General features: G+C 38.4%; 1 protein-coding gene across 1 annotated transcript in view; it reads left to right on the top strand.

The window, feature by feature from the left end:
* The window catches only part of LOC124719120 (serine-rich adhesin for platelets-like), a 255086-nt gene that overhangs the window by 216692 nt on the left and 23045 nt on the right, over positions 1 to 15349 (top strand). The window contains exon 12 of the mRNA XM_047244815.1: positions 14641 to 14810. Coding sequence (XP_047100771.1) covers positions 14641 to 14810 — 170 coding nt within the window. The remainder of the gene's footprint in view (positions 1 to 14640; positions 14811 to 15349) is intronic.

Below are 15349 nucleotides of genomic sequence, written 5' to 3'. Positions count from 1 at the left end.
CGTCTTTTTACCTACTTGATCCTCTGCTGCCTTCACTACTTCATCCCTCAAAGCTACCCATTCTTCTTCTACTGTATTTCTTTCCCCCATTCTTGTCAATTGTTCCCTTATGCTCTCCCTGAAACTCTGTACAACCTCTGGTTCTTTCAGTTTATCCAGGTCCCATCTCCTTAAATTCCCACCTTTTTGCAGTTTCTTCAGTTTTAATCTACAGGTCACAACCAATAGATTGTGGTCAGAGTCCGCATCTGCCCCTGGAAATGTCTTACAATTTAAAACCTGGTTCCTAAATCTCTGTCTTACCATTATATAATCTATCTGATACCTTTTAGTATCTCCAGGGTTCTTCCATGTATACAACCTTATATCATGATTCTTAAACCAAGTGTTAGCTATGATTAAGTTGTGCTCTGTGCAAAATTCTACCAGGCGGCTTCCTCTTTCATTACTTAGCCCCAATCCATATTCACCTACTACATTTCATTCTCTCCTTTTTCCTACACTCGAATTCCAGTCACCCATGACTATTAAATTTTCGTCTCCCTTCACTATCTGAATAATTTCTTTTATTTCATCATACATTTCTTCAATTTCTTCGTCATCTGCAGAGCTAGTTGGCATATAAACTTGTACTACTGTAGTAGGTGTGGGCTTCGTATCTATCTTGGCCACAATAATGCGTTCACTAAGCTGTTTGTAGTAGCTTACCTGCATTCCTATTTTCCTATTCATTATTAAACCTACTCCTGCATTACCCCTATTTGACTTTGTGTTTATAACCCTGTAGTCACCTGACCAGAAGTCTTGTTCTTCCTGCCACCGAACTTCACTAATTCCCACTATATCTAACTTTAACCTATCCATTTCCCTTTTCAAATTTTCTAACCTACCTGCCCGATTAAGGGACCTGACATTCCACGCTCTGATCCGTAGAACGCCAGTTTTCTTTCTCCTGATAACGACATCCTCTTGAGTAGTCCCCGCCCGGAGATCCGAATGGGGGACTATTTTACCTCCGGAATATTTTACCCAAGAGGATGCCATCATCATTTAATCATACAGTAAAGCTGCATGCCCTCAGGAAAAATTACGGCCGTAGTTTCCCCTTGCTTTCTGCCGTTCGCAGTACCAGCACAGCAAGGCCGTTTTGGTTATTGTTACAAGGCCAGATCAGTTAATCATCCAGACTGTTGCCCTTGCAACTACTGAAAAGTCTGCTGCCCCTCTTCAGGAACCACACGTTTGTCTGGCCTCTCAACAGATACCCCTCCGTTGTGGTTGTACCTACGGTACGGCTATCTGTATCGCTGAGGCACACAAGCCTCCCCACCAACGGCAAGGTCCATGGTTCATGGGGAGGGTGTAAAATGTACGGTATGTAAAAATTGAAGTTGACATATATGAAGAACATACAGGAAGCCTACATTATGACTTTTTTCTGCCTCAAAACTACCCTGGTGCTGTACTTCACCATTCATTACAGCAACAAGTTGCTTTCTTGCATCACCACCAACTTCATCAAACTGCACAGCATAAAGGGACAGGTAGTGATGCTGGATGTTGTACTTCTTCATTATAGTAAGCATCTTATGACAAATTAGACACTGAGGCAACCCATCTTTTTCAGCAAATCAGTATTGTTCTTCTCAACAGAAGGGGAAAAAAAAGAAAGGGCTATTTCAAGGTTTCATTGCTATAACTACGTTCACGACAAAGTGTGAAGCATTAATAAATCCTATGACACCAGTCATCAGGTGTGCACCCAGCAGAGCACACACAGTAGTTATGTCGTGCAGTATGAGTGCTTGATGGGTGGCCTACCAACGATGTGCGTGCCCGTCAGCAGGCTTACAGGCGCACACGGGCACTCGTGCTCGGTGAGGCGGCGTTGGAACATCTTGCTCAACCCTGTAAGAACAACTGACACTAATTGTATCTGGTAGGCCACTTGAATTAGCATGGACAACAGTGTGATTGGCTAACGTCAATGTTAATTGACTCGGAAACAGTGTAACATATTTAATTTTTTCTTAACAATTATTGCTCAGCAGAGCCCACCCTGCAACACCCTTATAAGCCTCTGAGACTGTTTCTGACTGGCCTGTATAACATTTAGACAGTGTAAACAATCTTAGTATTACTAGAATTTGGTTTATATGTAAATTTCACTGAAAAAAGATTAATGCAAATAATTTCGTAGGGGTTACATCAAGGTCAACAGAGAACAAAGACATTCCTTAAATGAACTGTCATGTGAAGAATAGTGCCTTTCAGCATCAGACATTATATGATATATATTTTTAACAATCAGTATTAAAATATGTAAATTTTGATTAGAATTAAATAAATATTTCATTTACTTACAACCGTGTTAGTTCCATTCAACAATCCTAATTAATCTATACAAAACACGCTATCCCATCTTATATTTAAAATTAGTAATTCACATGTTTCCTTCATGACAGTTAAGTTTAAACAAAATTATATGAATGCCTTTTCTATATTGTCTCAAATGTCATTAAACAGTCATTAGTGTAAGTAGAAAAATCAAGAAATGACCGTATATATGTATAATAGAGGGAAACATTCCACGTAGGAAATATATATCTAAAAACAAAGATGATGTGACTTCCCTTAAAACCCACATCCTTTCGTCTTTCCCTCTCCTTCCCTCTTTCCTGATGAGGCAACAGTTTGTTGCGAAAGCTTGAATTTTGTGTGTGTGTTTGTGGTTGTTTGTGTGTCTGTCGACCTGCCAGCACTTTCATTTGGTAAGTCACATCATCTTTGTTTTTATATATATATATAGGGAAACATTCCACGTAGGAAAAATGTATCTAAAAACAAAGATGATGTGACTTACCAAATTAAAGTGCTGGCAGGTCGACAGACACACAAACAAACACAAACATACACACAAAATTCAAGCTTTCGCAACAAATTGTTGCCTCATCAGGAAAGAGGGAAGGAGAGGGAAAGACGAAAGGATGTGGGTTTTAAGGGAGAGGGTAAGGAGTCATTCCAATCCCGGGAGCGGAAAGACTTACCTTAGGGGGAAAAAAGGACGGGTACACACACACACACACACACACACACACACACACACACACACACACACACACACACACATATATATACAGACACATGCAGACATATTTAAAGACAAAGAGTTTGGGCAGAGATGTCAGTCGAGGCAGAAGTGCAGAGGCAAAGATGTTGTTCTGCCTCGACTGACATCTCTGCCCAAACTCTTTGTCTTTAAATATGTCTGCTTGTGTCTGTATATGTGTGGATGGATATGTGTGTGTGTGTGTGTGCGAGTGTATACCCGTCCTTTTTCCCCCTAAGGTAAGTCTTTCCGCTCCCGGGATTGGAATGACTCCTTACCCTCTCCCTTAAAACCCACATCCTTTCGTCTTTCCCTCTCCTTCCCTCTTTCCTGATGAGGCAACAGTTTGTTGCGAAAGCTTGAATTTTGTGTGTATGTTTGTGTTTGTTTGTGTGTCTATCGACCTGCCAGCGCTTTTGTTTGGTAAGTTTCATCATCTTTCTTTTTAGATATATATATATATATATATATATATATATATATATATATATATATATATATATATATATATATATATATTAAAATTACAGTGTATTGTGTTTATTAACCACATGTGTCATAACTACAATGTGTGAAACTCGGTCTGTCAGATTGTATTGTATGTTAATAGGCGGACCAAAATGATATATTTAGGGTACAATGCAACCCTTGTGAGAACAAAACAACCCATATAGCTTTCTGCTCTTCATTTGTAACTTTTAGCCCAGCCATTAAAGAGAGTGCAGTAATATTAGAGGAAGATGGTTGATAGCTGTCGTTGTGAAAGTACTGCCTTAGAATTTAGTTGAGGTAACTCAGAGAAGACAGTGCAAAACCAAAGCTGGATAGGTTCTGAGATCAAGTTCTGGTCCAGCACACAGTTTGAATTAGATACACATATAGACATACAAAATTATTTATGAAATAAGTAATATTTGGAGTAAATGTAAAAGTTTGTGAATATATATATATATATATATATATATATATATATATATATATATATATATATATATATATAAAAAGAAAGATGATGAAACTTACCAGACAAAAGCGCTGGCAGGTCGATAGACACACAAACAAACACAAACATACACACAAAATTCTAGCTTTCGCAACCAATGGTTGCCTCGTCAGGAAAGAGGGAAGGAGAAGGAAAGACAAAAGGATATGGGTTTTAAGGGAGAGGGTAAGGAGTCATTCCAATCCCGGGAGCGGAAAGACTTACCTTAGGGGGAAAAAAGGACAGGTACACACTCGCACACACACACATATCCATCCACACATACACAGACATAAGCAGACATTTGTAAAGGCAAAAAAATATATATATATATTATTTTATAGAATGATTTGGCTTTGTTTTAGTGCATTACATTTCAGACTAAGTTGTTGTTTACTGAAATAATTCCAGCTGAATAGGATATCTGCAAGCTACGTAAACCAAAGAATAAGAGAAAAGTACCGTTTGACAAGCACATGAAATGGAAAGCATATTTAGGACAACTCCAAGTTTAATGATTCAGTGATTCTAAGGAAGTGCAAGCTGAGTTGGATGCTGTCTTCATTTGTTGTACTAAATGCCAGCTCTCTTTAAATGGAATAAATGTCCATAAAGGAAAGGAAAAAACATGACATTGTTCAGTTACTACATTCGTGGAAAACTTTTAGAGTCTGTCACATTGTATAGATACTTGGGGGTAATACTACTGAGAGTTATGAAATGGAATGATCCCATGGGCAGCCCTGGATTTGTTGGAAGAACTCAGGGAAATTGAGGTACATCTGTTATGCAGGAAACAAATGTAGCCTGTTCTGGAATACTGCCCTGTACTAGGAGTAGGTATCAAGTAGCCATAACAGCAGACATACAACTCTCTCAGATACGCACTGCTAAGATCGTAACAGGTCAGTTTGGGTGATAGTAAAGTGTTACAGAAGTCCCCGTGACTTAAATGTGAATCACCAGAAGAAAAGCAACATTGAAATTGTGTTGGATAAATTCAAGAAATTTGTATTCTAGTTAAACTGTCCAGTAATCCTACTGTCTGCATTGTATATTAAAGTCATGAGAATAAGATGAGAGAGAGGACTTATATAAAGACATCCTAATAGTCATCCAACCTTTCCAGTCACCATTTACACTTGAAACAGGAAAGAGAATGACCAATATTGGTAGAAAGTTCCCTCCTTAATCCTCTGTCCAGTGGGATGCGGTGTTAGTAATTAGATGAACAGTAAATAGTCTTCAGATTTTGGTAGGAAAGTGACATCCACAGATGTACTGCTGTACATGTACCTCAAACGAACTGCACATCTTTACTGTGTGTGAAAATGTGTGTTTTTTGTACTAAACAGTAATAATTAATAATAAAAGCAAGGACACTCCAGTAAAGTCTGCACTGAATGATAGGGTTGGGTCGACAGAGAGAGCGAAGTTAGTAGTTGACTAAGTGTAACTCAAAATAACTGAACGACAAACTATTTGTTGTGATAAACAAACTCACATATAAACAAAAGCAGCCCGTAATTTGAGAGTTAAATGATTAAAATTCACCCAACTTTGTGTACTAGTAGAAAGGCACATTCTTCTAAGACTTAGTCAACATATGATGGATAATGTTTGAGAATATTATTAATAGCTTTTTATCTCATTATAAACAATTAACTATATGTTTACATGCTTAATGTATCATGATTTCAGACACAGATTCCAGTAATTATTTTAGTTCTGAATTTGTTTCCTGAGTTTTTTGTGGCAGTACTGTAGATTATTACATGACTGTATTCTATTTTGCTGCATATATTTCCAATTTCCAAACAGCATTTCAGTTCAAACTGTAATTCACTCAAGTGCTAATCTAGTCCCACTGTTATCTGAATTTTGACTGAGATATATGCTACTGTAAGTTATAACATGTTATAACAAGAGGTATTGTTATGAAATTAACAAAGAACACTGTTCAAAGCAGTCACTTGAGAGATTTCAGGATAAGTAAAGGGAAGCCATATCGTGCGTAAGAAGATAGTATACTTTCAAACCCACTCTGTATAGTTGAGACATAAAATGGTTTACAGGTATATGATTAAAACTTAACACATAGCTAAACCTTCATTTGGCAACAATTACAAAAAGGATAGATTAAACATTGGAAAATCTAGGATGGAATAATGGAAATATTATGAAAAGAATAATTGCTACTCGCCATACAGTGGAGACGCTGTGTCACAGGTAAGCACATCAAAAAGACTGTCAAACAAAGGTTTCTGCCGAACAGGCATTCATCAGAGTTAGGTAACTTCCCCCCCCCCCCCCCCCCCCCCCACACACACACACACACACACACACACACACACACACACACACACACGCAATGCAATTCACCAAGACTACGTCTCTGGCTACCAACATCAGATTTGTTGTGCCTATGTGCGACTCAGCATATCTGCTGTATGTTGAGTAGCAACTATTCTTTTCATAATATTGAAAAGGATAGATTTCTACTCACTGTAAAGACACATTGAGTTGCAGAAATCAGACATAATGAAAAAACTGTTACACACTTTCACACAAACAAGCTCAAATCACGGTATACATGCCTGCTATCTCTGGCCACTCCATTAGGAAGTCTTTAGTCTCATAGATTCTACACTCTAACATGAATAATCATTTGGTTGGCCCTTCCCTCAATGAAGAAATTCCCAAGGAATGTTATCTATCCACTCTCTCCTCTGCATTTAGCAGTAGAATTCCTCTTCCACTGTTATTGTTGACATCTTCACTTTTAATATCACTGGAAGTTATTTTGACTTTCCTGTATGCTGAATCTCTCCTGACAGCCATCTGCCTTTATATCTGTTCATATTTGTCCTGCATCCATTTCGCTTAAGTTTCCTGCTTTTCTTATTGAATTCTTTCCTGAGTGACTACATCACCGTACACTGTACACATTTCGCTTAATTTTCCTGCATTTCTTATTGAATTCTTTCCTAAGTGACTTACATCACTGTATACCTTTTTTTTTTTCAGGAACATTTTTGTATTTCCTTGTCTTGTCAACCAACTGAGTTATTTCCTCTATTACCCGAGGTTCCTTCATAGTTACCTTCCTTGTACCTATATTTATCTGTCCAGCTTATGTGATTTCCCTTTTTAGACATGACCATTCCTCCTACCGTACTGTCCTTTATTGCATTATCTACAGCCTCAGACTACTTCAACTGCATACCATCGTTCCTCAACACTTCAACACTTCAGTTTCTGCTTCTTTACACATTGATTCTTATACATCTACATCTAAATACATATTCTACTAAACACTGTGAAGCATCCACCACGGTGCCACATGTTAAGTGTTTCTTCCCATTCCTGTTCCATATGCACCAACATTTGGCAAGATGGAAGACATTTTCGTCACCAGCCACATCACAAAGTAATTAAGCAAAGTCAGTGATGACATGTTGGCATTGTTCATGGAGACGATATTATGTTATTGGCAGTTCGGCAGTATTTTCATGTTTTGCAAATTCATTAAGCGTGTGTGTGACTTTTTCACACCTTTTCAGACTCATTAAGTGTATGTGTGATATTGATAGAATAGTGTATAACTCATAGAAAACAGGAATAGTATTACTGAAGGTCAATACAGTGGTGTGCAAAAAATCAAGGATAAAAGTAACTTTCGCACGACATGTCGCTGCCGAGTAACATAGGTCAGTGAAATTTGGACCATGCATAGAAAGAACTGCTACAATATAGTAAAGAAACTAGTTGAAAGAAATATTCAATGAAATGAATAGAAACGGCACTTTAGTTCAAAGACAGTAATTAGACTGAAGTACCATGATTTATGATGGTCCTCTGGACGTTACAAAACATGGGACATTATTCTTCGTGAAGTGTGTGATCACCACAAGTAGCAGTGCATGCTCTGCAACATGCTCCCATGCTGGCTAGACGGTTGTTAAGGAGTTCCATTCCTCCACCAGGGCGGTTGACAATTGCTGGATGATAATTGATGCATGTGGACATGTTGTGATATCTCTCCCCAGTACTTTGCACATGTGCTCAGTTGTCCTCAGTGGAATATAAATCAGAGGAACGGGCAGGCCAATCCATTCTGGTCATGCATTGTCATCCATGAAAATGAAGTCAGTCCTGAATGCACTCCTGAAAAGATGCATATGGGATAGGAGTACAGTGTCACAGGAACATTGATAGGTGAGTGTACAGTTTATAACAATTTGGAGGACAGAACACCTGTGCAACCTAATGCCTCCTTACACCATAATATGTGGAACACCAAAGTGATCATGTTTGACAGTGTGGTTGGGCGTGTTATGTTGTCCCATCTCCTGCCATATGAAGGCTCTTGGCACCATCGCAAACGATGCCACAGACATCGGGGTGTCAACAGAATGCAACATATTGGTTATCAGTCACAGAGAGCACACCCATGCAGTCACCATGCCACTGTGGAGTGTCTGATGGTATGCCTTGCAATCATGTTAAATGAGTTTACAATTGCACCAGCTGTTTCACGTGGTTACCTTCTTGCCTGGTGCTGTAGTTGAACTTGGTTAACAGCCTCCTCTCCTTTGGGCAGCAATGCCTTTAATTGGGAACACTCTCCATGCACATGAAACAATGCTGTAAACTATACCAAACTCTTGGGGTACACTCTTCGCATATTATCATTCTTCCAGCTCCCCAATGATTCTTCCCCATGTGAAGTCATTCAGATGTTGTTTCTGGACCACATTGTACTTTCCCTTTCCTTCAACTGTCTTGTGTTGCAAGGCTGGCCACATTTGTTGCTACAGGCGAATTGACATCCAACTTTCTGTGCACAGTTGGGAGACATCTGGCAATGTGCTCTCACACTTTCATTCATTTCCACTAAGTAGCTAATATTATATGTTACTTTGCCTATCTCATCCTTAAGTTTTGTAGAGCTGTGTCGTTAGGACATCTAAATTCATTTAGTTTCTATAGGTATTGTTATTCAAGTTTTTTCTGAGAGAGACAATAAATTTAAAAAATAAGTTTGTAGCTGTATCCTAAGTGGCATTTGAAGGAACCGTACATTTATCATTTTTGAAAACCATAGAAGCCTTTCAGTGTAATCTTTGCATTCTTTTTTCTCCTTTGTCAATAGCTTATTATATGATGAATGGAACTGTATTGCCTGACCTACTGTGAGGACATAATTTTTATTTGTAACGAATATCAAAATAAAAAATGGCTTCAAAATATGCGGAATTATAGACTCATATTGTTGACATTTATTTGCAGTAGAACATTGGAACATATACCGAGTTCCGACACTGTGAAACATATTAAAGAAAAGATTTGTTGACACATTATCAGTACAGATTCAAAAAAATGCTCTTATTGTGAAACACTACTCGCTGTTTATTCATATGAAGTAAAGAATTCAATAGACACGGAATCTCAAGTTGATTCCATGTTTCTCAACTTCCAGAATACCTTTGTGACTGTTCCTCACACGCAATTACTAATCAAATTTCATGTTTATGGAATGCCACTTCAATTGTGTAATTAGATTCATGATTTCATGTCAGAAGGGTCATAACTGACAGGAAGTTATCTATTGAAACCAAAGTTATTTCTTGCATTGTCCAATTTAGTGTTATAGGCCTTTTGCTTTTCTTAATCTGTGTAATTGATTTAGGTGACAATATGAAGAGTCCTAGGTTGTTTGCAGATGATAATGTCTTCATCATATAGTAAAATCATTGGAAGATCAAAAATGAATTACAAAATGATGTGGATGAGATACCTGCATGGTGTTAAAAGTGTCAATTGATACTGGTTGATTTTGGTTGTATGGTAAATCGCACAAATTTAAAGGCTGCCAGTTCAGCGAAATTCCTAGGGATTGCAATCACGACTACTTTTACAATAGAACCACCATGGAGAAAACATTGTGCAGAAGGTGAACCAAAGACTGTATTTTATTGACAGAACACAACAGATCTCCTAAAGAGACTCTAAACTGTATTTGTTTGTTGTCTTCTGGAATAGTACTTTGCAGTATTGGATCATTAACAGATAGAATTGATAGATGATATTGCAAAATTTCATAGGAGGACAGCTCATTTTACAGTACCACAAAACAGTGGAGAGAGTGTCACAAATACAATAAGTCAGTTGGGTTGTCAATCATAGGACAAGATCTTTTTTGCTGTGGCAGGATCATTTGACTAAATTATAATCACCAACTTTCTTCTCCAAATGCGACAACATTTTGTTGATCCCACCTGTATCAGGAGAAATGACTGCAACAGTAAAATGAGAGAGATCAGAGCTCAGGCAGAAAAATTTAGATGTTTATTTTTCCTACATGCTGTTTGAGAATTGAATGTAGTGGAGGATTTGGCTATCTATAGCACCAGTACAGTGGAATTATTTCACTCTTGCACTGTGTCCACTGTGCCAAGTATGGTCCTGTGGCATCCCTGAGGAGCTGCCACAGATTCTGTAACATGTGGCATGGAGTCGTTGGTGATGTTCTAAGGTTGAGAGCACTTTTTTCTCCAAAGAATTGTATGGACATGGTAGTTGAAATGTTAGAATAATAGTTTTTCACTTAGTTGCCATGAACTTCTACAAATGAAACAGTGGCCAAATGTGTGCAATATTACATGGCCTCTAGCAACGCAGATGGCATGGTAGGGGAGATAATAATGGTAGGGTGGTGGCTCCCTTGCGGACTGGACAGTGTGGTAAGTGAGGTGCAGTTTTACAGCTTAAGCCTTCACACCGATGTATATCTCACAGATATCACTCTCTCACTAGTGAGTCTGCAAATGATTGTGTTAACAGATGATGGCACTACAACAGATGATTTGACAACTCAACCATTTATTATTAGAAACACAATGGATACAGAATCATGTTGAAATTGCAACAGACTACTTACTTATTTTCATGTCTTTGTACACATTTTTTTCTATCTCTTGATGCCATGGTAAAATTAGCTTATTTTCAAAATAACAGCGTGGCGTAGAAAATTTCACCTCACTGATATTCTAATGCAGTTACAATTGTGACAGAACTGTCTATTACTAATCAAAAAGTTGAAAAATAAGGTCAATAGCTTATGAAAAGCTCATGCCCAGTAAAAAAAGTGTAATACCTTCATTTATGTTGTTATAAACCCATACTGACTCTCATTTAAGCAGTTATCAATGGCTCTTAAAAGAATTACATTATTTGATTGGAAAAATAAATCTATAATCACTCGTATATCAAGTAGATAAGAAAGTTTTGCGCATTAGCTATGTGGTGAAAATATTCTCTGTTATCATTTACCAAAAATTCTTGTCGGTATCTCAAACTGTTTAAGACATATGAATATTTCGCTTCCACAGTATCGTTTGTGCACACAATCAAAAGTGAGCGCACTATGTACAATCAGTTATCTTGAGATTGGCAATAGATATAGACAGCTCCATTTCATATGCAGCAATATACGACCTGCCATGCACCAAATGCAGACTCGCGGTGACCACTATTTTTCATTGCAAGCTATTTGAATTTTGTACAGTACTGTACGAGATATAAAAATATCACAGTTACTGTGACCATTAACAAAATGATAGGCAGCTCATCACGAAGCTGTTGAGTGACGCTATGTGGTGCATGAGAATCTCTTCTTATTTACCAAATAGTTTCTTTAAAACTGTTCGAGAAAGGCTGCAGTGCAACCTGCTGTGAACACCTCTCTTCCTGCAGTGTTGTGAAGGTGGGCAGAGATTGTTCAGTTCGTAACAGATGATACTCACAGCTCAATAGGTTACAGACAACTGAGGTGGCTGTCCTGTCAGAACAGAGGGCTGGACCAATGCTTTTCTGTGCACTGGCCGAGTGTTCTTGTGTGAGCTCTATTGAAGGTGGTGCAGAATGAGTACTTCAGTTGCTTAATGAGTATGTGCACAAAGAGTGGCTGTAGGAGGAGTGTGAGTAATATAAAGATCAGTCAGTGCTTGTGCTAGGCTGCCCGTGCTAAACTCTTCATGCCCTGTCATCCTGCCCCTTCTTCTTGCCAGTGTTTTCCACACTTTGCTCTTCTTACCATTTCTGCGGAGAACTTTCTCACTTTTTATCTTATTTATTGGTCCCCTTAATTTTTGATGGTGCTCTGGTGTTCACACTTTACAGTGTAGGCACACACAGCCAGGCCTGGCATTTGTCAGAAGTTGACAAGAAAATTTCTGATATCTCGATTGTACATTTTCTTGTAAATTTTGTAGTGATATCTGTATGAAATTACCAGGGTGCCCATCTGTTAAACAGTCTGCTTCAGGGGTAGCGAGTTGGTTCTGTGTTTCCTCACATTATGAAGGTCAGTTGAACAGCAGATACTGGTCATTTATGGTTTTATAATTGATTAATTATTTCTGATCAGATCTTCCTCCATATGATACAGATTACCCCCACTTATCCTGAACACCCCAAGTAACGTTTTGCCTGTAAGCAAAATGTAGAATGTATACAGCAGATGTTATTTAGCTACCAGAGGGACATTAACCAGCTTGACTCCTTTCTTGTCATGTTGTCCATTACAGAAATATGAACAGCAGTATGTCTTTTGTAAATAACTCTGTATATTTTTTTGATAATTTTTACATTGGCTGGAGCCTCAGTCATGGTAATTTTTTTTTTACCTGCATTGCGACATTTGACTGTAATAACCTTTATTTTATTGTTATACAATCCAGATTTTGGCCTATGGCCATTTTCAAGTACAAATCTTATTTATATGTCAAAAGATATCAGACTGGTATGAAATACAGGTGCTTGTTGAAAAAGCATATCTGGTCATATAGGCCAGATCTGTCATTAGTAAAAGTGGTAACACCTCTAAAATGCCAAAATATTCATTGAAGACTTTCATTTCTCGGCCCTACAGCACAGCTGTTATGTGAAACTGTTAACCAGTAAACAGGTATGCGCATATCTGATTACTGGTTGGCATCTGTGTACTGTTTAACAGTCTCATACAACAGCCGTTTTATAGGATCCAGAAAGGAAATCCTTAATATATATTAGGCATTCATTAAGAATGTTACATGGTTGCTTTAAATTATGTTATGTACTATGGTCCTTGCTATTTCATATTTCCACATAGGCACCAGCATTAGTAACACACCGCTGTAGTCATAGTGCACCATTCCTGACAGGCCTTAGCAACATATTGTTCGGTACCTAAGCACAGTCTCCCCTAATGCCTGATTCTAGTGTCCAAGTCACGTGGTTCTCTGGCCTACACTTTCGAATATGCCCAGAGGAAAAAAATCCAATAGTATCAAGTCTGGACTTCTCAGAATCCACTTACCATTCCGCAGTGTCCAATAACGCTGCCTGGAAAAGCGTTGTCAAGGTGTTTTCATGAAATTGGCACAAAATGGAGAAGTGCCCCATTGCACATTGTCCACACCATCTCAGGTTAACAAAAGTTTGTAGCATGGGCACATACCTCTGCGAATTCATTGTTTCACAGAGAATATGATGACCCATAAGAGTATCATTATGAATACCACACCACACAGCCAACGAAGGACATGACCTCAATTTTCCAATCACAACTCTATAGGACTGTCATTACTAGGACTTCAGTAATGGCAGTTATGGCAATTTATGAATTGACCCACATGGAACACGGCTTCTGGTGACCATAAAATGTTATTCAGGATACGTGATTCTTCTTCCATTCAACGTAATGTTGCATCAGCTAACTGAATCTTAACATCACATTCTTCCAGTGACAATGCTTGGACGAGTCTGGTTTCCATGCTCTCCAACTGATCTCCTTCATTATCCATTGGACTAAACCATATGATAAACTAGTTTCCTTTTGATATTGTCTTAGGGACTTCATGGAACTTTTCGCAAATGCCGCAGCAGCATTGGCTTTATCCTCTTCAGTGGCAACTCTCTTTGGGGACCCAGCTCCCCTTTGGGGAGTAACCGAACATGTACACAACAAATTTGCGAGTAGTCTCCTCTGGCCAGAGCAGCCAGAGATAGCGGCTGTGTGCGTGCGTGCTTGTGTGAATGTGTGTGTGTTTTCTTCTTTAGAGCCATTAGCCAAAAGTGTGTGAATATTATTCCATATAAGTTATTGATGTTTAAAACCCACAATTAAACTGCTGTTCATTGGCTAGTATGTGTCACCTGTGAGGAAAAACAGCACCAAGTAGCCAAACAGCTGCTAGTCATGAGCCAACAGCTGTTTGGCTGCTTTATGTTTTACTTGTTAGACAATATCCTTCTGCTCGTACTAGGGCAACTACAGTTGGGAAAGGACCTCATCTGATGTAGTAATTGTCAAAATAAGTAGTTTCACTCTTAATAAAAGAAGAAATAGTAGCTAATAAATAAAACTGAATGTATTTAACAGCTGATAGTTGCTGAAGCTTTTGCTATTTAATATCCACTACAAATAATGTCATATGCTTTGTTATGTGCATGAAATATGTTTCTGTAAAGGTGCTTACATGTCAGAGTGTTGCTTTGTGCACAGGAAGCTATGCAGGAAGTGCCAGAAATGGATGACGAAGCTGGTGGAGGCGAAGATGCGTCAGCTACGCCCTCACCAGGATCACGAAAGCGCCGCAAAACTTCCTCGATTCTTCTCGAAGTGAAGCCCCTTCCTCCTGCAGGCCGGGGAATACTTGTATCTCCCGGTTTCAGGTAGCTCTCAATAAAAACACTTACATTCCAGTTTGTACATATTCTGTATTCTCACTAATATGGTTACTGCTATAGATACACTGTTTATCCGTCATGAGGATAGAGAGGACACAAAATGCAGAATGGCAATAGCAAGGAAAACATTTGTCAAAAAGATAAATATGCTAACATATAATATAAAATTAAGTGATAGGAAATATTTTCAGGAAGTATTTGTCTGGAGTATAGCCTACTATGTAAGTGGCAATGTGGACAATCAAATATGTAGGGACTTCAGAAAGTAAGTTACACATCTTATCCCATGCTAAGACCATTGCACAACAAGATTGGCGCATTGTCAGAAGAGAGAATGTGTTCCAAGTTTCCTGCTGACACAGTTCTGGTGCGGTAAGGATAACAGGTGTATCACACTGTGCGGGTGAAATGTGACATGGCAACTGGAAGTGTACTCAAGAGTTGAATATGTGGGACAGTATGATTATTTTGGAAAAAACATCTCAGTTGTACACAGATTAACTGCGAAATTCTGTAATGGTATA

Source organism: Schistocerca piceifrons, chromosome 10, assembly GCF_021461385.2.
Source record: "Schistocerca piceifrons isolate TAMUIC-IGC-003096 chromosome 10, iqSchPice1.1, whole genome shotgun sequence".
NCBI classification, from domain to species: Eukaryota; Metazoa; Arthropoda; class Insecta; order Orthoptera; family Acrididae; genus Schistocerca; species Schistocerca piceifrons.
Note: the sequence above shows the minus strand (reverse complement) of the source record. Positions and strands in the feature narration are given on the sequence as shown.